Source organism: Mustela lutreola, chromosome 6, assembly GCF_030435805.1.
Source record: "Mustela lutreola isolate mMusLut2 chromosome 6, mMusLut2.pri, whole genome shotgun sequence".
Classification (NCBI taxonomy): Eukaryota; Metazoa; Chordata; class Mammalia; order Carnivora; family Mustelidae; genus Mustela; species Mustela lutreola.
Window position 1 is genome coordinate 33826027 of NC_081295.1, and position 26620 is coordinate 33852646.

Genomic DNA, 26620 nt, shown 5'->3' on the forward strand with positions numbered 1-26620 from the left:
CTGCTGAGCAGAGAGCCCGATACGGGACTTGATCCCAGGACCCTGAGATCATGACCTGAGCCAAAGGCAGCGGCTTAACCCACCGAGCCACCCAGGCGCCCTCAATGTGGTTTTGATTTGAATTTCTCTGATGGCTAATGATGATGAGCATTTTTTCATGTGTCTGTTAGCCATTTGTATGTCTTCTTTGGCGAGATTATGCTGAGTAAAATAAGTCAAGCAGAGAAAGTCAATTGTCATATGGTTGCACTTACTTGTGGAGCATAAGGAATAACATGGAGGACATTAGGAGAAGGAGAGGAAAAGTGAATTGGGGGAAATCAGAGGGGGAAATAAACAATGAGAGACTATGGATTCTGAGAAACTGAGGGTTTTGGAGGGGAGAGGAGTTGGGGGAAGGGTAAGCCTGGTGGTGGGTATTAAGGAGGACACATATTGCATGGAGCACTGGGTGTGGTACATAAACAGTGGATCTTGGAACATTGAAAAAAAATAGAATAAAATTAAGATGTTAAAAAAATCTTTTTAATAAAGTAATCTCATAAAGATACTTGACTTGAGAAAAGAGTGGAGGACCTTAATGAGACCCTCAATAAAGGGAAAACATAAATAATCAGGGTTAAAGAACTCAATAACTAACATTAAAACACACACTAGATGGAATGACTAGTAGACTGCAGGAATTAAAAGAATAGTTCTATGTGTGACCTGGGGAACAGAGAGATGGAAAGCAATCAAACTGAACAAGAGAGAGAAAAAAATAATAATAAATGAGAATAGATTAAGAAAACTCAGGAACACCATCAAACTTAAAACATTCACAACAAAGGGATTCCAGAAGGAGAAGAAAGAGAAAAGGAGACAGAAAATTTCTTTAAAGAAATAATAGCTGAAAACTTCCCACACCTAGGAAAGGAAAAAGAAATCCAGATCCAGGAGCTACAGAGAGGCCTCAAAAAATTCAACCCTAAGAGGTACATAACCAAAACACACAGTAATTAAAATGGCAAAAAGTAGTGATAGAGAATTTTAAAAGCAAGCTAGAGAAAAGAGAACAGTTACAAGAAAAACCCCATAAGGGTATCAGCTGACTTTTCAGCACAAACTTTGCAGGCCACACTAGAGTGGCATGTTTTATTTGAATTGCTAAAAGAAAAAACAAAAAAACCTTCAGCCAAGAATATTCTATCCAATAAAGCTATCATTCAGGATAGATAAAAATTTCCCCAAACAAACAGAAGTTAAAGGAATCCATGACCAACTTAATCAGCTTTACAAGAAATGTTAAAAGGGATTGGGGCGCCTGGGTGGCTCAGTTGGTCAAAGCCTTTGCCTTCTGCTCAGGTCATGGTCTCAGGTCCTGGGATTGAACCCCCGTATTGGGCTCTCTGCTCGGTGGAGAGCCTCTTCCCGCTCTCTCTGCCTGTCTGCCTGCTTGTGATCTCTCTCTCTCTCTGTCATATAAATAAATAAAATATTTTAAAAAATAAAAAAAGGAAAAAGAAGAATTAAATGGGGCTATATGAAAAAAAAAGGGGGGGGGACTATATGAGTAGAAAGGAAAGACCATAAGCAAGAATAAAAAGTAGGAAACACAAAAGAAGTAAAATTAAGTATATCTATAAGAATCAGTCAAGGGATTCACAAAGTAAAAGGAGGATGTGAAGTAGGACACCGGGTACCTAAAATGTAGGGGAGAGAGACATAAAAACTTTGTGTTTTTAATGTGGATTCAAACTTCAGTGACCACCAAATTAATATAGACCACTATATGCATAAGATGTTATATATGAACATAATGGTAACCAGAAATCAAAAACCAGTAATAGATACGTAAAAACATAAAGAGAAAGGAATCCAAGTATAATCACTAAAGAAAGCCAACAAACCAGGAAAGAAGAGAGCAAAAGAAAGGAACAGAGAAGAACTACAAAAACAGTAATAAAATAAGTAACAAAATGGCAACAAGTACATACCTGTCAATAATTACCTTGAATGTGAATGGACTAAACTCTTCAATCAAAAGACAAAGGTGATGAAGTGGATTAAAGAAAAAAAAAATACCCATGCAAGGGACTCATTTCATACCTGAAGACACATGCAGACTAAAGTGAAGGGATAGAAAAGCATGCAAATGGAAGTGAAAAGAAAATCAGAGTAGCAATACTTACATCAGGCAAAATAAACTTGAAAACAAACTTTGTAACAAGAGATAAAGACCTCACATAATCATAAAGGCAACAGAATTTATAGCAATTATAAATAATGATGCACCCAAATTCCTAAAGCATCTAATCACAAACATAAAGGAAATAATTGACATAATACAATAATAATATGGAACTTCAAAACCCCACTTATGCCAATCTACAGATCATCCAAACAGAAAATCAATAAGGAAACAGTGGCTTTGAATGACGCATTGGATACATTCAAAACATTCCATCCTATAACAACAGAATACATATTCTTTTCAAGTGTACATGGAGCATTCACAGAACAGATCACATGTTAAGCCACAAAGTAAGTCTCAACAAATTCAAAAGATTGAAATCATACTATGCATTTTTTTCTGAAAATGCATAGAACACTGTATTACTAGAAATCAACCACCAGAAAAAAATCTGGAAAGTACATAAATACATGGAGGTTAAAGAACATGTTACTAAACAATGAATGGAACAAGCAGAAATTTTAAAAAGGGGGGACAAAAGAAATCAAAAACATACATGGAAGGATGTATGGTTGGTTTAGTCAGGAAAGCATGCAACTCTTGGTTGCGGGGTCATGAGTTCAAGCCCCACACAGGGTACAGAGCTTACTTAAAAAAAGAAATATATGTAGAAGAAGAATAAATGAAACAAGATGGGATTGGGAGGGAGACAAACCATAAGTGACTCTTAATCTCACAAAACAAACTGAGGGTTGCCGGGGGGAGGGGGTTTGGGAGAAGGGGTTGGGATTATGGACATTGGGGAGGGCATGTGATTTGGTGAGTGCTGTGAAGTGTGTAAACCTGGTGATTCACAGACCTGTACCCCTGGGGATAAAAATATATGTTTATAAAAAAAAAAAAAAAAAAAAAAAAGAAATACATGGAAACAAATGAAAATGATAACAAAATGGTCCAAAATGCTGTGCTAAGAAGGAAGTTTATAGCAGCAATACAGGCCTATGTCATGAAGTAAGAAAAATCTCAAACAATCTAACCTTACACCTAAAGGAGCTAGAAAAAGAAGAAAAACTAAAACTCAAAACCAGTATAAGGAAGGAAATAATAAAGATTACAGCAGAAATAAATGAAATAGACACTACAAACCAAACAAACAATGAAATCAGAAGTTGGTTCTCTGTAAAGATCAAGAAAATTGACAAAACTTTAACCAGACTGCTGAAAGAGAAAAAAAGAGAGAGGACTCAAACAAAATCAGAAATTAAAAAGGAGAAATTAAACCAATATTACAAAAATACAAAGGATTATAAGAGAATATTATGGAAAATTACATGCCAACAAACTGGAGAACCTAGAAAAAATGGATAAATTCCTAGATACACATAACCTCCCAAAACTGAATCTGGAAGAAATAAAAAAATTTAAACTGATGACAATTAAATTGAACCAGTAATCACCAAACTTTCAACAAACAAAATTCCAGGGCCAGACGGCTTAACAGGTCAATTCTATGAAACATTTAAGAATTAATACTATTCTTCCAAACTATTCCAAAAAGTAAGAAGAGGAAGGAAAGTTCCAAATTCATTCTATGAGACCAGTATTACTTTGATACCAAGCCAGATAAAGACACTATAAAAAAAGAGAATTGCTGGCAAATATCTCTGATGAACATAGATGCAAAAATCCTCAATAAAATATTAGCAAAAATCCAACAATATATTAAAAATATCAATCACCACAATCAAGTGGTATTTATTCCTGGGATGCAAGAGTGGCTCAATATTCACATTCCCATTTATAACTACACACAAAAAAATAGAATACCTAAGAATAAACTTAACCACAGAGTGAAAGACTGGTCCATGGAAAACTATAAAACATTGGTGATGGCAATTGAAGAGGACACAATAGAAAGATATTCCATGCTCACGGAATGGGAGAACAAATGTCCATACTACCCAAAGCAATCTACAGATTCAATGTAATCGCTATCAAAATTCCAATAGCATTTTTCATAAAACTAGAACAAAGAATCCTAACATTTGTATGGAACCACAAAAAACCACAAACAGCCAAGAAAATCTTGAAAATAAGAGCAAAAACTGGATGTATTACAATCTCATATTTCAAGATATACTATAAAGCTGTAGTAATCAAAACAATATGGTACTGGCACAAAAACAGACACATAGATCAACGGACAGAATATAGAGCCTGGGAATAAACCTACAATTATATGGTCATTCGATTCTTTGACAAAATTGGCAAGAATATGCAACAGGAAAATGACAGTCTCTTCAACAAATGGTGCTGGGAAAACAGGACAGCTATGTGCAAAAGAATGAAACTGGACCACTTTCTTATACCATACACACACACCAAAAAAACCTCAAAATGGATTAAAAATCTAAATGTGAGACATGAAACCATACAAATCCTAGAAGAGAGGAATAGGCAGTAATTTCTCTGACATCAGCCATAGCAACATTTTACTAGATCAGTCTCCTAATGTAAGGAAAACAAACAAACAAACAAAAAACTATTAGGACTACATCAAAATGAAAAGTTTCTGCACAGCAAAGCAAACAATCGACAAAATTAAAAGACAATACACTGAATGGGAGAAGATATTTGCAAATGGCATCGTTTATAATACTTTAGTATCCAGGGGCACCTGGGTGGCTCAGTGGGTTAAAGCCTCTGCCTAGAGCTCAGGTCATGATCCCAAGGTCCTGGGATTTAGCCCCACATCAGGCTTTCTGCTCGGCAGGGAGCCTGCCTCCCTTCCTCTCTCTCTGCCGGCCTCTCTGCCTACTTGTGATCTCTGTCAAATAAATAAATAAAATCTTTAAAAAAAAATACTTTAGTATCCAATATATATAAAGAATTTCTACAACTTAATACCTCCCAGAAATTATCCAATTAAAAAATGGTAGAAGACATGAACAGACATTTCTTTGTTCTTTAAATATTTATTTATTTATGTTAGAGAGGGAGAAAGAATATGCACAAGCAGAGGGAGGGGAAGAAGGAGAGGAAGAGAAACCTTAAGCAGACTCCTCACTGAGCACAGAGCCCTGACATGGGTCTTGAGCCACCCAGGCACCTCATGAACAGACATTTCTCCAAAGATGACACACAGAAGACCAACAGACATGAAAAGACATTCAACATTACTCATAAACAGGGAAATGCAAATCAAAACCACAATGAGCTGTGACCTCACACCTGTGAGGTCATATAGCTAAATATATATATATATATATATATATATATATATATATATATATATATATATATGAATGATATGTGAGGTCATATAGCCTAAAATAAAAAACACAAAAAAATTTTTTTTGGTAAGAATGTAAGAAAAAGTACTCTGTGCACAGTTAGTGAGAATGCAAAGCTATGCAACCATTGTAGAAAACCGTATGGAGGTTCCTCAAAAAAATTAAGAGAACTACCATATGATCCTGTAATTCCACTCCTGGGTATTTACACAAAGAATACAAAAACACCAATTTAAAAAGATATATGCACCCCAGTGTTTATTGCAGCCTGGTTTACAATAGCCAAATTATGGAAAGAGCATAAATGCCCACTCTTAGATGGATAAAGTAGGTGTGGTATATATACAAAATGGACTATTACTCAGCCACAAAAAGAATGAAATCTTGCCATTTGCAACAACATCAATGGATCTAGAGAGTATAATGACAAGTGGAATAAGTCAGAGAAAAATACCATATGATTTCAATCACATATAGAATTTAAGAAACAAAATAAACCAACAAAGAAAAAAAAAAAGACAAACCAAAAAAACAGACTCTCAACTTAGAGAACTGATTATTACCAGAGGCAAAGTGGGTAGGGGGATGGGTGAAATATGCGAAGGGGATTGACAGTACACTTACCATGATGAGCACTGAGTAATGAATAGAATTGGTATATGGTAAACCTGAAACTAATATAAACTCTATGGTAAACCTGAAACTAATATAAAACTGTATGTTAATTATACTAGAGTTAAAATACTTTGATAAAATCAGTATTTAGAACATTGTCCAATCTTAGAAGTAAAATTCATTCCACTATATTTTGGTTCTTGACCAAAATATTTACAAATTGTCTCCTTCAGAATCACCTTCATCCTGAGACAACTCTAGAGTATGTTCCATGGTTTAAAATATACACACAAACCCTCCTCATCTTTTGAAGAACAATTTATTTGGGAACACTCCAAAGTCATGAGAAATTGATTACTGTATATGACCAGTTATCATTTTAACTTGATTACTATTTCCTGAGCTATTTTAATACTTTAGTAGAAATAGTTCCATACATATATTTTAAATGTGTGGCTTTGTAATAAAGCCAAACTTGTTTCCATGGTGCATGTAGTCAAACGAAGGCTCCCAAAGCTACTTAAAAACCAGGGTTCCAGCATTACAGAGCACTACTTGTTGCCCAGTTGTATTTTTTAGAATTCTGAAAAGTAAAAACAAAAAGTAATCCTAAAGGCAGTGAAAACTGATTAATTAATGCTTAGATAGAAGATCAGACACACTCCTTAAGAGAAAACTGTTTGTTATCCCCCCCAAAAAAGGGTCCAATTTGTAACACAAAACACCCTTCAATTAACTAAAACGCTTTAAAAAATTTCATGCTTTTTAAAAGAACTAACATGTGTCTTTAATATTTTTTTCTATTGTGTTACTCTCTTCTAGTTCAGTAGTTTCCTCTCAGTTCTTATTGTCTCTCCCCTTCTACTTTGAGGTTTTTTTTTTGGTTCATTTTCTAACTTATTGAGCTATATCTAGCCCATAAACTTTGCTATGTATTTTCATTATCACTCTGTTCTGGTTATTTTTTAAACTTCCATCATGATGTCTTCTTTGGCCTATAGATTACATAGCAATGTGTTTAATTATTTCCAAACATATAGGGATTTATTTAACTTTTTGTTAAGTTTTACCTTAATTGTATTGTAGTTACAGATTATAGTTTATGCAATGCTTAATATTTGAAATATGCTTTCTTAATTTTAGTACCTGATTTGTTTTTATAAATTTTCCATGTACACTTAATAAAAATATAACCTGGAACATTCTCCAGGACAGATCACATAGCAGAACACAAAACAATTCTTAACAAACTTAAGAAGGTTGAAATCATATGAATCATCGTTTCCAACCATGATGGTATGAAACTAGAAATTACAAGAAGAAAAACTGGAAAATTCAAATATTTGCTTAAACAACATGCTATTAAAAAACCAGTGGGTCAAAGAAAATCAGAAACTGTCATAAATGAAAACAGAAACAAAGCATTCTAAAACTTATGGGATGTAGGTAAAGCAGTTCTAAGAGTGTAGCTCATAGTGATAAATACCTAAATTAAGAAAAAAAAATCTAACTTTACAGGCCAAGGATCTAAAAAAAGAACAACAAAGTAAGAACATAAGATTAGGATGAAAACAAAGAAGGACTAAAAATAGCAAAGGTCAGTAAAACTTAAGAGCTGCTTTTTTTGAAAAGATAAACGAAATAGACAAATCTGTGGCTAGACTTACCAAGGAACAAAGAGAAGGGACAATTAGAGATAAAAGTGGAAACATTACAGCTGATACCATACAAAGAAACATAAAAAATTATTATTACAATTATACAACAATAAATTCAACAACATAGAATAAATGAATTCCTAGAAATATACAACCCAACATGACTAAATCATGAAGAAATAGGAAATCTGCACAGAGCACTTACTAATAAAGAGAATGAATAATAAATGAATAATGAATAATAAGTGAACTAATAAAGAGAAGTAATCAAAAATCAACAAAGAAATACCCAGGATTAGATACTTCATTAGCAAATTCCACCAAATATTTAAAAGAGAATTAATACCAATCCTTAACTGCTCCTAAAAAATAAAAGGGAACATTCCCACATATGTTTTACAAGGTTAGCATTACCCTAATGCCAAAACCACACAAGCACACTAGAGAAAATTATAGTCCAATATCCCTAATGAATATAGATGCAAAAATCCTCAAGAAAATATTAGCACACTGCATTCAACAATACATTGAAAGTGTTATATATTATGTTCAAGTGGATTGATATCCAGCAACACAAGGATGGTTCAACACATCAATTCAACCAATGTGATACACCACATTTACAAAATGAAGATAAAAATCAAATGATAATCTAATAGATGCAAAAAACACATTTGAGAAAATTCAACATTCATTCCTGATAAAAAACTCTTAAAAAACTGGGCATCTACAGACCCTACCTCAACATAATAATAGCCATATAAAACAAGACCACATCTAACATCACAATTAACAGTGAAGAGCTAAAAGCTTTTCCTTTAAGATTAGGAACTTGACAAGTATTCCCACTCTTGCCACTTTTATTCAACATTATATTGGAAATCCTAGCCAAAGCAATTATACAAGAAATAATAAACATCCGAATCAAAAAGGGAGACATAAAATGATCTTTATTTGCAGATGACATGATATTATATGTAGAAAACTCTGACTCTGCCAAAAAAACTGTGAGAGCTAATAAATTCAGTAAGGATATAAGATACAAAATAAATACACAAAAATCAATTGCATTTCTATACATGAACAGCAAACTATCAGAAAGAGAAAATAAGAAAGCAATCCCATTTATCATTGTAGCAAAAAGATTAAAATGCCTAGGAATGAAGTGAACCAAGGAGGAGAAAGATCTGTACACTGGACACTATCAGACATTGGTGAAAGAACTGAAGAAGACACAAATAAATAAGAAGCTATGCTTTGCTCCTTGATTGGGAAAATTAATATTATTAAAATGTCCATACTACTGAAAGCAATGTAATCCCTATCATAATTCCAATGGCATTTTTCACAGAAAACGAAAAAAACCTCAAATTTGTATTTGAGTTATTTTTTTGTATGAACCCAAATTTTCAAAGCAATCTTGAGAAAGTGGAACTAAGTTTGAGACATCATACTTTCTGATTTCAACTATATTACAAAGTTATAGTAAATAAAAAAGCATGGTAGAAGCATAGAAATAGACACATAGATCAATGGACCCAAAGAGAGAGCCCAGAAGTAAAGCCACACATATACAGTCAATTAATTTATGACAAAGGAGCCAAGAATAAACAAATGAGAGAAAGAACAGTCTGCTCAATAAAAAGTGTTGGAAAAATTGGACAACCACATACAAAATGATGAAACTGGACATTTATCTTCCACCATACACAAAAATATCAACTCAAAACGGATGAAAGACTGAACATAAGATATGAAACCATAGAAGTCTTAGAAGAAAACAGAAGTAAACTCCTTGTCATTGATCTTGGCAATGACTTTTTGGATTTAATATCAAAAGCAAAAGCAATAAAAGAAAAAATAAATAAGTAGGACTACTTCATGAAACTAAAACTTTTCTACACATCAAAGGAAACGGTCATCAAAATAAAAAGACAAACTATCAGACAGGAGAATATATTTGAATAGCATACATTTGATAAGGGATTAATATCCAAAACACTATAAAGAACTCCTAAAACTCACAGGGGGAAAATGTTTGCTTAAGAAAAAGCAGAGTTTCTGAAGAGACATTTTTTCCAGAGACATAAAAATGACCAGCAGGCACATGAATGGGTAAACATCACTGATCATGAGGGAAACAGTAATCAAAGCCACAATAAGATGTTGCCTCACACCTGTTAGAATAGCCGTCATTCAAAAGACAAGAAATAAGTTTTGGTGAGGATATAGAGAAAAGGAAACCCTAATACACCACTGGGAGAAACATAAGTTGGTACAGCCACTATAGAAAACAGTATGGAGGTTTCCTCAAAAAACTAAAAATAAAACTACCATATGATCCAGAATTCCGCTTCTAGGTATATATCTAAAGGAAATGAAACCATTGTCTTGAAAAGATATCTGTGTCCCCATGTTCACTACAGCATTATTTGTAACAGCCAAGACATAGAAACATAGAAACAATCTAAATGTCTATCAATGAATGAATGGATAAAGAAAATGTGATCATACACACATGTGTGCACACACACGTACAACAGAATAATACCTGGCCATAAAAAAGAAGGTAATCTGGGACCATGACCGCATTATGATAAGTGAAATAAGGCAGAAAAAGATAAGTATTGTATGATCTCATCTGACAGAGTGGTCAGAAGCAGTGTCTGGGACCTCTAGCCGGCATACTGCCTCAGTGAACCGGGGTCTTTGGCCAGAGTGAGTACCTGCGCTACCAGGAGGCCCTGAGCGAGCTGGCTACTGTGGTCAAAGCACGAAGTGGGAGTTCGCAACGACAGCACCAGTTGGCGGCCAAAGACGACCCAGTCTCCTGAAGTCTCCCCGGCGACCATCCAGGTGACATACCTCCCCTCCAGTCAGAAGAGTAAACGTGCCAAGCACTTCCTTGAACTGAAGAGCTTTAAGGACAACTATAACACCCTGGAAAGTACTCTGTGAGGGGCTGCTGCCGCCGCTGGGACTGCTGCTGCCGCCGCTGGGACTGCTGCTGCCGCTGGGGCCCCTGGCCTCAGGTCACATGGCTGGTGGGCCCAGGTCTGCTGACCTGCTACAGTGTCCAGAGCTCTTAGGGTTCATTCCTGGAGGATCCTTCTCCAGCTAGTTCTTAGAGCCCATTTCAGGAATTCAGGACTTTATTTTCCCTTGGTAGCACTTTTTTCTGGAGTTGAGTTCAGATGTTTCCATCAATGTTTTCTTAAAAATGCTCAATTCAGGGGCGCCTGGGTGGCTCAGTTAGTTGGACGACTGCCTTCGGCTCGGGTCATGATCCTGGAGTCCCGGGATCGAGTCCCACATCAGGCTCCCAGCTCCATGGGGAGTCTGCTTCTCTCTCTGACCTTCTCCTCGCTCATGTGCTCTCTCTCACTGTCTCTCTCTCAAGTAAATAAATAAAATCTTAAGAAAAAAAAATGTAAAAAAAAAAATGCTCACTTCATTTTTATTATAGTTCATCTGTTTTTTTCCCCCTTTTCCAAACTAGAAATAATCCTAAGAGTGAGAGTTGGGAGAGTGTGGACTGGTGTCTTCCGTGTCTGCCCCGTTCTACATAATTTCATGGGGACCATTTGGGTTTGAGACCTCTTCCCCTTTAGAGGCGGTTGAAAGATGAACGCAAGGATCTGCCTTTGGGCTTTCTTTCCATGCTGTCTTGAATAAAGGGAGCGCTGGAGCCTGACCGAATCCCATGCCCCTACGCTTCCTGGGGATGCTGTGGGACAGGGAAGAAGTGTCAGACCAATGCACTGGTCTGACATTCTAGATTATTTAATAAAATGAACAATTTTAAAAGTAAAAATTGTTTTACTGACCCAGGCCCATCTCAGCTTAGACCGTCTCAACAAGGCAAGCCCTGCATAGAAGGCCCTGGAACTCCCAGCCCCATCAGCTGAACTCCATCCAGCTAGCTAAAATTACCAGGCACACACAGTCTACACAGAGCACAAGCATACACAAGACCATTCCTTCAAGTTTAGAAGTAACTATTCTGCCTAATTCAAAACAACAAATACAGAAAGTCGATCAAAATGAAGAGGCAGAAGAATATGCTCCAAATCAAAGAATAAGACAAAACTTCAGAAAACTGTATAGAATAGAGATAGCCAATCTACCTGATATGGAGTTCAAAATAATGGTAATAAAAATGCTCCCTGGACAGAAAGAAGAATGGTTAAACTCAGTAAGAACTTCAATAAATAAAAACTATAAAAAAGAACCAATGAGAATTGAAAAATAACTGAAATGAAGTATATACTAAAGGAAATCAACAGTAGATTAGTAGATGCACGATAGATCAGCATTCTGGTAGGTTAGGGGGACGCACTCAAGATGAGCAGCAGAAAGAAAAAAGAATTTCAAAAAGCGAGAATAGTTAAGAGATCTTGGAGACACCTTCAAGTGAACAAATAAATATTCGCCTTACAGGGATCCCAAGAAGAAGAGAATAGAAAGGGGGCAGGAATCTTTTTTTAAAAGACACAAGGGGCGCCTGGGTGGCTCAGTGGGTTAAGCCTCTGCCTTCAGCTCGGGTCGTGATCTCAGGGTCCTGGGATCTAGTCCCACCTTAGGCTCTCTGCTCAGCAGGGAGCCTGCTTCCCCCTCTCTCTCTGCCTGCCTCTCTGCCTACTTGTGATCTCTCTCTCTCTGTCAAATAAGTAAATAAAATCGTCAATAAATAAATAAATAACTTTTAAAAAGACACAATAGTTGAATACTCCCTTAACCTGAAGAGGGAAACATATTCAAGCCCACGCAACACAAAAAATGAGATGAACCCAAAGAGGTCAGTACCAGGATACATAATAATTAAAATATCAAAGATTTAAAATAAACAGCAAATTTTCAAAACAGGTAGGCAGAAGCAACTATTTATGTAAAAGGAAAACATTAGAAGGCTATCAGTTGACTTTTCAGTAGAAAATTTGTAGGCAGTAAGAGAGTAACATGATAGATTCAAAGTACTGAAAAGAAAAAACCTACAACCAAGAATACTCCACCTGGCAAGGTTACCATTCAAAATTGAGATGAGATAGTTTCCCAGACAAACAGAAGTTAAGAGTTCTTCACCACCAAACCACCCTTATAAGAAACATTAAAAGGACTTAAGTGGAAGAGGCTGTAATTAGAATAAAACTATGAAAGGAAAAAAAATGCAATAGGTATACAGAAAGGCAGTAGGGTAATCATTAATAAAGCTAAATGAAGGTTAAAATGCACAAGTAGTAAAAGAGCATATGAGTTTACAAGTGACTTCTACCAAAGATTTAAAGAATCATTATTCACTAATCTCTTCAAACTATTCTTAAAAGTAGAAGAGGAATGAAAACTTCCAAATATATTCTAGAAGGCCAGCATTATCCTGATACCAAAACCAGACAAAGGCAGTACAAAGAAAGAAAACTACAGGCCAATATCCATGATACCTCTCAACAAAAGATGGAGTGCCTGGGTGGCTCAGCTGGTTGAGCACCTAATTCTTGGTTTCAGCTCAGGTCACAATCTCAGGGTCATGGGACTGAGCCCTTTGTTGGGCTCTGCACTCAGTGTGGAGTCTGCTGGAGATCTCTCTTCCTCTCCCTCTGTCCCACTCCACACCCCCTTTTTCTCTTTCTCTCTCAAATAAGCAAATCTTAAAAAAAAAAAAAAAAAAACAAACCCTCACTAAAAGTTTAGCAAACCGAATTCAGCAATACAATAAAAAAAGATTTATCATAATCAAGAGGGATTTATTCTGGGGATGCATGGATGATTCAGTATTTGCAAATCAATCATCATGATATACCACATTAACAAGATGAAGGATTAAAAATCATATGATTATCTCAATAGATGCAGAACAAGCATTTGACAAAATTCAACATCCTTTCATGATAAAAACTCTCAACAAAGTGAATTTAGAGAGAACGTACCTCAACATAATAAAAGCCATATATTACAAACCCACAGTTAACATCAATCTCAATGTGGAAAAACTGATAACTTTTCCTCTTGATCAGAATCAAAACAAGGATGTCTACTCTTGTCACTTCTATTCAACATAAGAATCAAAGCCCTAGACACAGCAATTAGAAAAGAAATAAAAGGCATCCAAGTTGGTAAGGAAGAATTTAAGCCGTCTCTATTTGCAGATGACATGATACCATACATAGAAAACTCTAAAGACTCTACCAAAAAACTATGAAAACTGATCAATGAATTCAGTAGGGTCACAAAATACAAAATAAATACACAAAAATTTTTTGCATTTCTAGACACCAATAATAAAGTAGCAAAACAGAAATTAAGCAGACAATTCCATTAACAATAAACAAAAAGGAATAAAATATCTAGAAATAAACTTAACCAAAAAGATACAAGACCTGTACTCTGAAAACTATAAAATGCTAATAAAGAAGAATGATGGTATCATAAACAAATGGAAAGATACACCATGTTAATGGATTGGAAGAATCGAGATCATTAAAATGTCTATATTGCCCAAAGCAATCTATAGATTCAATGCAGTCCTATCAAAAAACCAACAGCATTATTCACAGAAGTAGACCAAGAATACTAAAATTTGTATGGAACCCCACAGAAGACCTCTAACAGCAAAAGCAATTTTACAAAGGAAGAACAAAACTGGAAGTATCACAATCCTAAATTTCAAGATATACTATAAAGCTACAGTAGTCAAAACAGTAGGTAGTGGCACAAAAATAGATACATGGATCAATGCAAAAGGATAGAAAATCCAGAAATAAACTCACATTCACAAGGTCAATTAATCTATGACAAAGGAGACAAGAACATACAATGCAGAAAAGACAGTCTCTTCAATAAATGGTGTTGGGAAAACTGGACAGCTACATGCAAAATGAACGAACCTGGGCCACTTACCTCACACACACAAAAATAAATTCAAACTGCACTAAAGACCTAAATGTGTGACCTGAAACCATAAACTCCTAAAAGAAAACATAGGCAGAACAATACATTACATATTAATTAAAAAAAAAAAAAGAAAAAACCATAAGCAGTAATCTCTTTAGACACTGGCCTTAACAACTTTTTTTTATATATATGTTTTCTCAAGCAAAGGAAACAAAAGTAAAAATAAACTATTGTGACTATACCAAAAAAAAATAGTTTTGCACAGTGAAGGAAGCCATCAACAAAATGGAAATGCAACCCAGTGAATGGAAAAAGATATTTGCAAATGATATATCTGACAGGACTTAATATGCAAAATATGTAAAGAACTTACACAGCTCAACATCAAAAAACAGCAAAAAATTTGATTAAAAAAATGAGTGGGTGAAGAACCTGAACAGACATTTTTCCAACAAAGATGTATATATGGCCAATAGACACATGAAAAAATGCTCAACCTCCCTAATCATCATATATCTATATCTATATCTATCTATCTATCTATCTATCTATATAAAATGGAATATTAGTCATAAAAAATGAGATCTTGCCATTTGTGACATTATGGATGGACCTAGAGAATATTATGCTAAGTGAAATAAGTCAGAGAAAGACATATATCATATGATTTCACTTATATGTAGAATCTAAAACAAAACAAAACAAAACAAAACAAACAAAGCAAGAAAGGGACTTACAAATACAAAGACCAAACTGATAGTTTCCAGAGGGAAGGTGGGTGAGTGGAATGTGCAAGATGGGTGAAGGGAAATGGGACATACAGTCTTCCAGTGATGGACTATGCAGTCACAGGGATAAAAGGCACAGCAGAGGGAATACAGTCAATGATATTGTAATAACGTTGTATGGTGACACATGGTAGTCAGCACCATGGTGAGCACAGCGCAATGTATAGACTTGTTGAATCACTATGCTATATACCTGAAGCTACTGTTGTATTGTATTTCACATAGAATTCAATAAAAAAGAAGATACAAACCTCCACTTATAAGAAAAATAAATCCTGGGGATGTAATGTACAGCACAGTGATGACAATTACCCATACTGCATTAAATATTTGGAAGTTGCTAAGAGAATAGATTTTAAAAGTTCTCATCACAAACAGAAAAAACTTCTGTAACTATGTCGGGTTATGGATGTCAACTAAACTTACTTTGGTAATCAATTAGCAATATAAACATATATAACATTTTTTGTATACCTTGAATTAATAATACAATATTAAATGTTAATAATATCTCAATAAACTTAAAAAACCCCCACTCTATCTTATTGAATCCAGAAGTCACATCCATTAGGGCCAGCTTGTTTATTATGTTGTTCATACTTAGGCTATCCATTCATACTTAGGCTATCCTTGCAGATTTAGATCTAGTTAAGAGAAGTATATTAAATACCCAGACAAACTTCTGGCAAGAGAAATCAAGAGAAGAAAAAATAATCAATATTATGAAAACAATAGGGGATATAACTAAGTGGTAACAAAACAACTATATGGTAGCATTTTTTTTTTTTTAGATTTTATTTATTTGACAGAGAGAGAGAGCGTGCATAATCAGGGGGAAAGAGAGAAGCAGACTCCCCACAGAGCAGGGGAGCCCAATGTGGAACTTGATACCAGGACCCTGGAATCATGATCTGAGCCAAAGGCCATCGCTTAACCAACTGAACCACCCAGGTGCCCTATGCCAACAATTTTGAAAACTGGGACAACATGGAAAAGTTTTTGAGAATATATATATACCTTATGAGATGTAACTGAAGAAAAAATTAAAATCTTGAATAGTCCTGTGACATTAAAAATAATGAAGCAGTGGTTAAAAAAATCTTCCCTAAAGGTGAGGTTAGATAATAATGGTAATTTTAAGGATAGATTTTTCTGGAGATCAAGGGGTAAATCAGGCCTAATATATGTCAACACATTATCAGAGAGCCCGTAAAACAGAGGAACAACTATGGTAACAATTGTAAAAAATAAAATAATAAGACCTTGAATACGTGTATCAACAAAAGCTATCACTGTTCTGAAAAGCTCATCTGGCACCTGCCTCACCTATGCTCCTCACAGGCTGCTGTGCCAAGGCTATTGTCTGGGGGCACAGGCTCTCTCCATCAGACTAATCATAAACCCCTACTGCTCTCAATTTCTGCCAGGAAGGAAGAACACCTTCGTAGGTGGGACTTTCTGGAATGAACAAATTGTGGTACAAAAAATAAAGCAACTGTGTGGGAAGGAGGCGTTTGTAAAGTTTTGGGAGCGTGATGGTACTACTTTTTTTTTTTTTGGTTTATGAGAAAAAGAAAGTTATCCCACTTTCCCCATTTCCAGGATGGTATCAGATAAACTTTATTTTTTATTTTTATGTTATCTATTTATTCATTAATCATATAGATTTTCAAAGCTCCCCCCCCATCTTTATTTTCACTAGGGCTCCATCATTTCTTAGGTGTCATTTTTAGGAAGCAGGATGAAGTTTAGTGTCTAAACGCGCTGCACAAAGGGAATTCAAACCTTTTCCTACATGTACACAGCTCTTCCTTCAGTAGCAGCACTGCACAAAGTGACCTCACTGAACCGCTTGAACAAACTTCAAAAGGAACTTCAACCACTCACCTGGATACAAGCCAGAGGCTCATTTGTCCAAATCGAATATCCACCAACTAAATATATTCTCTCATTATGGACAGCAACTCCAGATTCATTTTGGCCTAAAGTAAAGAGAATTGAATAAAAAGAAAAAAATAAATCCATTTCCTTGCATGTCTTAATTAACCCTTTTGCCACTGAAGGATACAAGTTCCCCCTGTGGCACACTTGTATGCTCCACAGGATTTCTGTGGCAACTAATCACCGCCTCCCAGTACTCAGAGGGAAGAATTAACCACGCGTTCACAGAGAATGAATCTGTGTCAGGTCAGAACCAAGCCAAAACACTTATTCGCCAGCCAAGTGGGTAAATACAGCATTAAATACAGCAATAATAAGCAATAACAAAATAAGAGTTCTATGCTCCATTTTATGCCAATTACCTTCAGCCGGTGGAAACAAGGTATATTTTCAAAATGCAAAACTTCTCCATAATTGCTTTTAAAGCAAGCGCTTACATTTGTAAAGTAACAGCTGCAACCCCAAGAAGTCAATAAAGCCGCCAGGCCCCAAGTGTCCTCCAAATGAAGGCAAATGACAGAAAAGATTGATAAAGTTACTAGCCTCCTTTTCTTTACATACACAACCGTTTTAAGACTGTATTAAAGTTCCCGATCTGGGACCAGCCCGGGTAGTCTCTAGATACTGACACGCCAGAATAATGAAAGCTTCCTCTCCCATTTAAAAAAAGAAGACAGAATAACTCACTACCACCTATTCTTTCCTGGAGGCCATCTGAGAGTAAGAGAGTCTCTTTTTATTGATAGGCTGACACCGGATTGACTGTGGTAATAAATAAGCCGGATCCTCCAGCGGACAGAATCGCAGATCCAGGGACGGAGGGACTAAGGTGCCACCACAGAAACTCGGAGAGGGTTAAGTACTTGTAGGTGGGCCTTAAAGATCATTTTCACAAAAACAGGAGCTCTGCACAAAGCATCTAACCCCCTCACACTGGGTCCGCGCTTGCTGTTGCCTCCCCAGCAGCAGCTGTGAGGGGCCGAGCGCCCCACTCAGCATACGAAGATATCCTCAGGGGCCAGTCCAGCCCACCATGTTGAGTGTGTGAATTTCCTATTTGGTAGAGCAGCTTAGAAGGGATCTGGTCACCTGTGAACGTTTACAACGTACGCTGACAAGGGAGAGAAAGTTTTCAACTCCATAAAGAAACTTTATGGGTACATTTTTCACTGCTTTCCTTTTATTCCCTTTTGGGATCAGGAGGGTCCATACCTAGTGTTGCCCTGGGTAATGCTTGAACTGCTCTGTGGCCGGAACCACCACCAAACCCCTATGCACAGAACTGCTCTAAAATTTAGTTGTTAGGAGAATACAGCCAGAAATCGTACCTGACAGTGACAAACAATGAAGACCAGATGCCTGACCTCAAAATAAATAAAAGAGGACTAGAAGTGAAAAGAAAAGAAATATGTTGCTTCTGTAAAGTTATCAATTCCCCCGTTCCTCCTAATCATCTCAAAGTTCCTACGTGCATATTTATTGACAAGAAAGGACCTGACAGACCTCTCTCAGCCAAGTGAGAAGATGCACAAAGGTAACAGAGACCTTGAGAAAATAGCTCAGCCATTTGACTGAGTCACATTTTGTAAGACAAATAATGTCAAGAGACAAATCTTTCCGGTAAATGAACACAAGTTGTTCTGCCATCATGCACTGAAGATAGGGAGGCACTGAAGATGTGTAAGAAAACAAGAGTGGCTATTTCTTGAATCTCTACCTTTCCTGATTTACTTAGTCAAAAGTACTTGCCAGTCAACAGGTTGAAATTACAACGCGTCCACTGGTCAGTGTCTATGTCGTAAGAATCTATATGCCGCACAAGGATCCGGTCGTTGTTGTAGTCCAAGTCATTGCCTCCAAGAACATAAAGCTTTCTTTGAACAGCAGCCATGGAATGGTAGACCCTTCTCTGCAACATAGGGCTGCGGCTTATCCATTTATTCTGAGAAAAAATAAATAAATAAATAAATAAATAAATAAATAAATAAATTCAGGTGGACTCTGTTAACAGCAGACCTCTGAAGCAGAAAACAGCAGTGCCTCGTTAAGAGCTGGGACTCTGCTTTGTCTATTCCATTCTACTAGAATGTTGCTTACATATTTTGAAAGGTACAGGCTTCTTGCCTGAAAACAATTATAGAAGAACCATATTTTATATATAGAAGAACCATATATTCCAGCTGTATTTTGCAATGTACAAAGGCATTTCCTCTTGTTTGGGTTGCATTTTATAGGGTATTTGCATTTTATAAGGGAAGCACATGAGAATATAGAAATTTTCATGATGGTTCCCTCACCCAATTGAGAGAACTTACTCATGCAAATTGCTTGAGTGAAAGCACATGACTAGGTGTAATTTTTTTTTTTTTTTTAGGTGTAATGATTTAAGAAAACAGGCTCTGGATCCAGGATGCCTGAGTTTATAACCTTTGTGTGACCTTGAGCAAAGTACTTAACCTCTATGTGCCTATTTCCTCATCTGTAAAGTGGGGAGAGTCATACTGTACCTGAAAGCTTGTTGTGATGATTAAATTAGTTAATACACAACATTTAGAAGAGCGCCACATAATGTCCAATAAACACACACTTTAAAAAAATTATTGTGATAGTAATCACTGGTTACCCAAGGCCTCTACATAAACTAGGGCTAGGGTGATTCTGCTATTCTTTCCAAAATTAACCTCCCAAGATCAATAGAAGAGCAAAGATCTGGTGTCACAACAAAGTCTCATGCTGCCTAGTCCCTTTTTTTTTTTTTTAAGATTTTATTTATTTATTTGATAGACAGAGATCACAAGTAGGCAGAGGCAGGCAGAGAGAGAAGGGGGGGAAGCAGGCTCCCTGCTGAGCAGAGAGCCTGATGTGAGGCTCGATCCCAGAATCCTGGGATCATGACCTAAGCTGAAGGCAGAGGATTAACCCATGGAGCCACCCAGGCGGCCCTGCCTAATCCCTTTTAACATATTTATAATCATATTGTCTACCAAACTGGGAAAAGTTATTTCTAGGCATACATTTGTTTTGGCAGAAGGCCAAATTTTAAACAACTTTAGGAATGGTGAAACCTCCACTGTTTGGTTGTAGGTCACTCTAGGTCATTGAGAAAGACAATGCTCAACTCCTCTTCAATATGGCTTCTTTCAAAAATCTAATTTAAAATGCAAAATTAGATGAAAATCAAATACGACTTTAATTTTAAGCCTTAACTAAGCAATGGACAGGTAAGTAAATCTAACCATTTCCTTTGTATATAAACACTAACCTACAGGAGGAATGCAGATTCCTTTTGCCAAGAAAAATTTGGATTTCGATAGAAAGAACATATGATGTTTTTAATACAAAGCGTTTCACCAGTTCACAAAGCTGTAAAAGAATAAGGAAATCATCACTAAAGGTTCATTCACTAAAAGCGTATCTCCTAGCTCATTTCTAATTTCTCTTTTAAAGATAGACTTAAAAAAAGAATGGTTTGTACAGTTTGAAAGGCTTGCACCTATCTGCTCCCCCTTTTTACAGGTGTCATAAGAATCTCTTTCCAATCAAAAGTCTTCTTTAATAAGATAGCCACACCTTTCTTTCAGATACTCTGTAAAGAAATATCTTTGATACATTTTACATGAGTGGATTTAACTCAAAACTCTGATGGTGCCTTCCTTAGGTGCTTTCTAGGAGGCAACCCGTTCTGGTATTAGGAATCAACGTTTGCATTAGCAGTCCGGTCCCCTGCCACAGGACTGTGGACGCCATCTGGTTTGTAAAGCCTGCCTACATCCCCTGATTATATCTTTAGCTTCCTTCACTGCCGTGCCTGCCAGGTGAGCCGCCAAGCACTGCAAAGGCAAAGAAACAGAGAGGCCTGGTGGGGTCACTCCTAATAAGCTAGCGTGTGAATGCTAATCAGTAGTGGGGAAGCAGAGGTCACCCCAGCCTGCCTGTTGGCAGGTAGCGATGTGCTCTGTGGCAGATGGCAGGCATTATCGACTCTCCACAAAGACCTAGAAGAGAAATAAGCACCAGGGCTGAATGATAGAGTTATTGAGATTCTGAGCAAGATGCAAGCAGATGTGATGTTTGCCAGTACCCACCGTAAACAATATGCCAGGAGAATTTTTAAAAAGAGCATGTGTGTACAAACATGAAACAGAACTCATTTGAGAAATGTTAACACCTTCCTCCTCTTTAACCACGTGTGCACCGAACTCAAGCAACTGCAAATTAATGATCCCTCTTGAGACACCTGGCCCGTAGACATGTGGTCCCTGAAATCTACAGCTTCTAATACATCAGGAAACACACTTGCAAAGAGAGAAACACCTTCATTAAATTCAGAATCAAATGAGGTTGAAATAAAAAGACACCAGATCGACTAAGGTCATCAGGACACACATTTCGTGGCCGACCCTGACCCAGGCTGCCAAAGCCAACCTGTTGTTTCATGTTCCATTATCTCCAGCTGATGAATATTAAATTCCCAGATCAAATCATTTTGGAAGACTGTCATAATCACGAAAAATATTTACATTACCAAAATCATAGAAACGGTAAAGTCCTGAAAACATGTGCCAAGGCCACAGATATTTTGGTAGAAGGAAAAGAGAATAAAAATTGTTCTTTTCTGGGGGACAAAAAACTCATTGAGTGTGGATGGCAAGTGGGCAGAACAAGGCACAGACACCATCAGAATGCTTCCAGCTCAGGCACTAGCTATCAGATGAGAAACATCCTCACACTTTCCAGATACTTCTACTTCAGACTTGTCCTTGACACCCCTCAAAGACATTCTGCCTACACTGAGTTAAGTAAAAGTTATTATTTTATTTGGGAGTAATGAAACGATAAGCATGTTCTCCTCTTGGAATGAGATGCCTTCTGAAAGGACATATAACAGGTCAATCAAAATCCTTTCTTTGGATCCCTCTGAATATGAATAGCCACTTGAGATAATGGGAATAAGGAGCATTTAACTCATCAGCCTATCGCCCCTTTTTTCTACATTATGCAAAACTCTGAAAGAGTTAAGCATCGTGTATCGCATAAAACTAAAGGAGCTGAAATTTTGTGAGGGAAAAAAAAAAAGGCAACCAAAAGGCAGTTTATCCAGATGCTTCCTTTTCTCTACACAAGTTGAAGGTGCATGCGTATGTACAGACTTGGCATTTCAACTACTAATTACTGTGGAAATCTTCTAAAATTCATTTTAATTAAGGTAATGAGTTTTTTTTATATGATTCTTACCTGGTTAGGTTCATACACCATTAGTCTGTTCTGATACTGTGCTGTGTTAGTTACCCCACCTGTAACGGATTAACATGTGTTAGAGCTTTCATGAATACGAAATAAGATATTCCAACATAAGAATGAGATACAATTAAAGGAAAATTAGCTACTGCTGAGGATCTGTTTGTATACCCTCGTGGTGAACCCATGACATAATTAAGAAGCTTATTGTTGAAGCAGTTTCATTTTCAAGAAACATTTCTGAAGCAATCCAGTTGAGAGCAAGCAACAAGTATGCTGAGATTTCCAAGAGGCCCCAGTTCTGGCAAGCCGCTCTGCATGGCCAGAATGAGGGGCAAAGAATGGCAGGGAGTGGGAATGAACATCACACATAGACAAATCTCCACACAATGTATGCCTGCGACAGAATTATACGGGAAATTCCTGTCCTTAGCTAAACTGGCAATTTTTACAGCTCTAACCTTCTGTACGCCAACACAGAAGATATCTTGATATCTCTTCGGAGAAACCACATCTAAGAAAAGACATGACTTATCCAAAGAAATCTAGAGCCACAGCTGTCCAAAAGAATATAACAAGAGCCCCCAATGTGAGTCATATATGCGATTTAAAATTTTCCAGTAGCCACATGAAACACTAAAAAGAAACAGTGAAAGTAAACTCAATATAGATTTTATTTAACAAATATTATCATTTCTATGCATAGTTAATAGAAAAATTCTGGAGCTACTTTATATTCTTTTTTTCATATGGTCTCCAAAATCCAATGTCTGTTTGACACAGCCCATCTCAATCCAGATTAGCCACATTTCAAGTGCCTGAGAAGCCACATGAGACAAAGGGTGACCATATCCGACAGCACTGCATGTACTCCGTGTCATCAACTCTTCCAAAGCCTCCTGACAATTGCTTAGATCCAAAGTCTCAAGACCTTCTGCTTAATCAAGAACCACTAAAATATCATTACAATTCTAAAAAAGTTTTCCTATCTGTCCTCATACTTAGTTTCACGTTTGTGGTGTACACTGAGCCCTGTAAAACCCAGAAATCACTGAGGATGTTTCACTCTTTAATTTTTACCATCAGATGGGAGAACTAAAAAACACATTAAAAAAAAGCTCTATAAGAAAATAACACTAGGAGATAGTAAATGTTAGGTAATAAAATAAACAAGAATACGAGAGCAAACCTACTACCTCCCCCCAAAATCTCTTAAGAAATAGTATCTAATGCTCGTTTAAAATGAGTTAACGTTTATTGGTCCATATGTACAATGGAGTACTGTGCCTCCATCAGAAAGGATGAATACTCAACTTTTGTATCAACATGGATGGGACTGGAAGAGATTATGCTGAGTGAAATAAGCCAAGCAGAGAGAGTCAATTATCATATGGTTTCACTTACTTGTGGAGCATAAGGAATAACACGGAGGACATTAGGAGAAGGAAAGGAAAAGTGAATTGGGGGAAATCAGAGGGGGAAATGAAACATGAGAGACTGTGGACTCTGAGAAACAAACTGAGGGTTTGGCGGGGGAGGGAGAGGAGGGGCGTCTGGAGGTGGGTGTTAAGGAGGGCACGTATTGCATGGAGCACTGGGTGTGATGCATGAACAATCTTGGAACACTGAAAAAATAAAATTAAATTTAAAAAATAAAAATAAAATGAGTAACATTTTAGTAAGTATCACAAAGAAGCAGCCAATTTTACAATGAAGATCTAAAACTGAGTCAGACCAAAGGTGTTTCCTGTTGAAATTGTTTGAATTCAAAAAGTATGTACTGTTACAATAATGACCAAAACAGCTGTAATGTTTTTCTCAGTTTGACTAAACTTTAATAGCCCTCTCTCTGTCTTCTTGGCCTCTGACATCCCTTTTCTTGCACTTTAGAAAATCTGTAAATTCTTTCTCTGCTTCCTTGAGATAGAAATCATTTAAGAAGCTTTACGCAGTTTTACAACCTGAGAATAACTTCCTCAAAGCCCCAGGAACCATCCCATTGAAACGTAATCATCATGGAAGATAATCACTCTGTCTCCCAGTCTCTCTGAAGAAAGGGAGGAGCCTCACTTTTCTGGGCGCCAATCAGCAAATACACATGGTCTAATCACAGAGGAAAACAGTCACAAAATCAGGGGTAACTGAATGTGCTCAATACATCACACTGATCAACCTTTACCCCAAAACTCCTTCAGTACTTTTCTCACTGAGAAAAGCTCAGTGTTTGAAAACCCTCCTGCCTCTTCTTCAGCAGAATTCATTTCAGACTGCATTCTGGTCTCCTCCCCTATTGCAATAGCCTTGAACAAAGTCTTCCTTATCTGCTTAACTTTGTCCCATATAATTTTTGCTTTGACAGTTCCAGTACTTTGGATCGGTCACCACCATCAACTCCGGTGGCCAGGAATCACGTCAACGAGAATCCAGAGGATTTGTGCACAGTCCTTAACTGAGCCGAATAATCAATCAATACCAATGGCTACATAAAGGGAAGGGAACCTGTCCAGGCCAATCATTACTCTCTCATGCAATCACAATAAGGAGATTATTTCTTTCATATAATTGACTATGGCTTTTATTAACTGGAGGGTTTTTTTTTTTTTTTTTAATTCTCTCTGAAGCCTGCAACTACTTTTAAGCTCAATGAAAGCTTTATCTGCAGAGTAAATCCACAAAGAACAGAGAGAAATGAGCTTCCTGCCCTCAAAGAAAGTCTTCTCTGCATTTCCTATTGAATGTCTCATTCTAAAATAAAATAAAAGGAAAAGAAAATACACTTAAGCAAGCTGAGGTTGAAATGCCTACATAGAGTCAAAATGTATGTCCAAATAAACACAGAGCTATGTTTGCTTTTTCCTCCCAACCTTCCTTTTCTTTTATCTGATTAAAAACTGAATGTCCAATCATTCTTTCTCAGCATAACTACACAAGAATAATCAAATCTATTGAGACCACACAAGTCTTCAGGGTGAAAATGATTGCCAAGTGCTTTTGATCTGGGCCATAAGCACCAGATGAATGTCCAGCTTGCCTATAATCATTTCTCCAAATGAGAGAGAGCAGAAGGTCAATCTCCCACCCATTGCTTCAAAACTTCGACAGTTTCTCTCCTTGTTTTAGAAAGATGGGACAGAATTAATATCTACTGCAGTAAACTATCTGTTTATAACCTATTTGAAAATATTTACACCACTATACGTATCAGACTCTGCCCATTATAGATTAAATGTACAACCAATGGATTCAAATATAGCTATTACATCCTCTCTCCTAGGCAGGGCATACAATTTATCTTCATGCTCTTCAGAATTATTATTTGCTCTCTTCTACAGATGCATTCATAATAGTTAGCTCCCCCCCCCCCCCAAATCTGCAGGCCGTAATTAGATTTCTTACCCTTACATACAAATTTTCACTCCCATGACAATGTTTAGAAATGAGACACTAGGTTACTAGGTGGAAGAAAAAATAAAAATCCGAGTTAGTTATTTGGTTGATTACTTCTGGAATGTTAAACCACAGGAGGTGCCTAAAAATCCTAGCACTGTAACTTCTACCAAGTCAGGACTGCAAGGGAAAACCCTTGAAATTGCTTCTATTGCTTTCCCCCTTTGAAATAATTTACAAACGATCATATAAATAAAAACCTTTTGTTCTCAGCACAAAAAAATAAATTTTAAAGAAAGCATCCAAGTTGGCGGCCCCGGTTTCTTTCGCAGTGTTATTTGCCAAGCTTTATCATTACATTCTCTTCACATAACACTCTTCAACTTTTAGATTAATCTGCGGAAATGAGATGCTAAGGATTTGCATACAGATTTGACTATACAAAAATAGATATGGAATTAATAACAGTCTCTATATGTTTTAATTTCTCCTAGACTGGAGTACCCTTGCCTGCAGCAGTATTCCTGGCTTTGAAAGTCATCAAGCTGATTTGCCTGCTCTGGGTTATGATGCCACATGCTGCTATACTGTCCCCTGCAATCAGAGCGCTTGCGAAGATAGAGTCGATGCCTCCCTCGA

At 36.8% G+C, this 26620-nt stretch overlaps 1 protein-coding gene across 9 annotated transcripts in view; it reads right to left on the reverse strand.

Annotated features, from left to right (window-relative positions):
• Window positions 1-26620, reverse strand: part of KLHL32 (kelch like family member 32) — a 248709-nt gene that overhangs the window by 21380 nt on the left and 200709 nt on the right. For 8 of the 9 annotated variants that reach the window (XM_059177034.1, XM_059177032.1, XM_059177031.1 and 5 more), the window contains 3 exons: window positions 22592-22650; window positions 19106-19298; window positions 17303-17397 (listed from right to left, as the gene is read on the reverse strand). In XM_059177034.1, coding sequence (XP_059033017.1) covers window positions 17303-17397; window positions 19106-19298; window positions 22592-22650 — 347 coding nt within the window. Of the gene's footprint in view, window positions 1-17302; window positions 17398-19105; window positions 19299-22591; window positions 22651-26620 lie in introns of those variants that run through there. The other variant, XM_059177038.1, reaches the window with a different exon arrangement.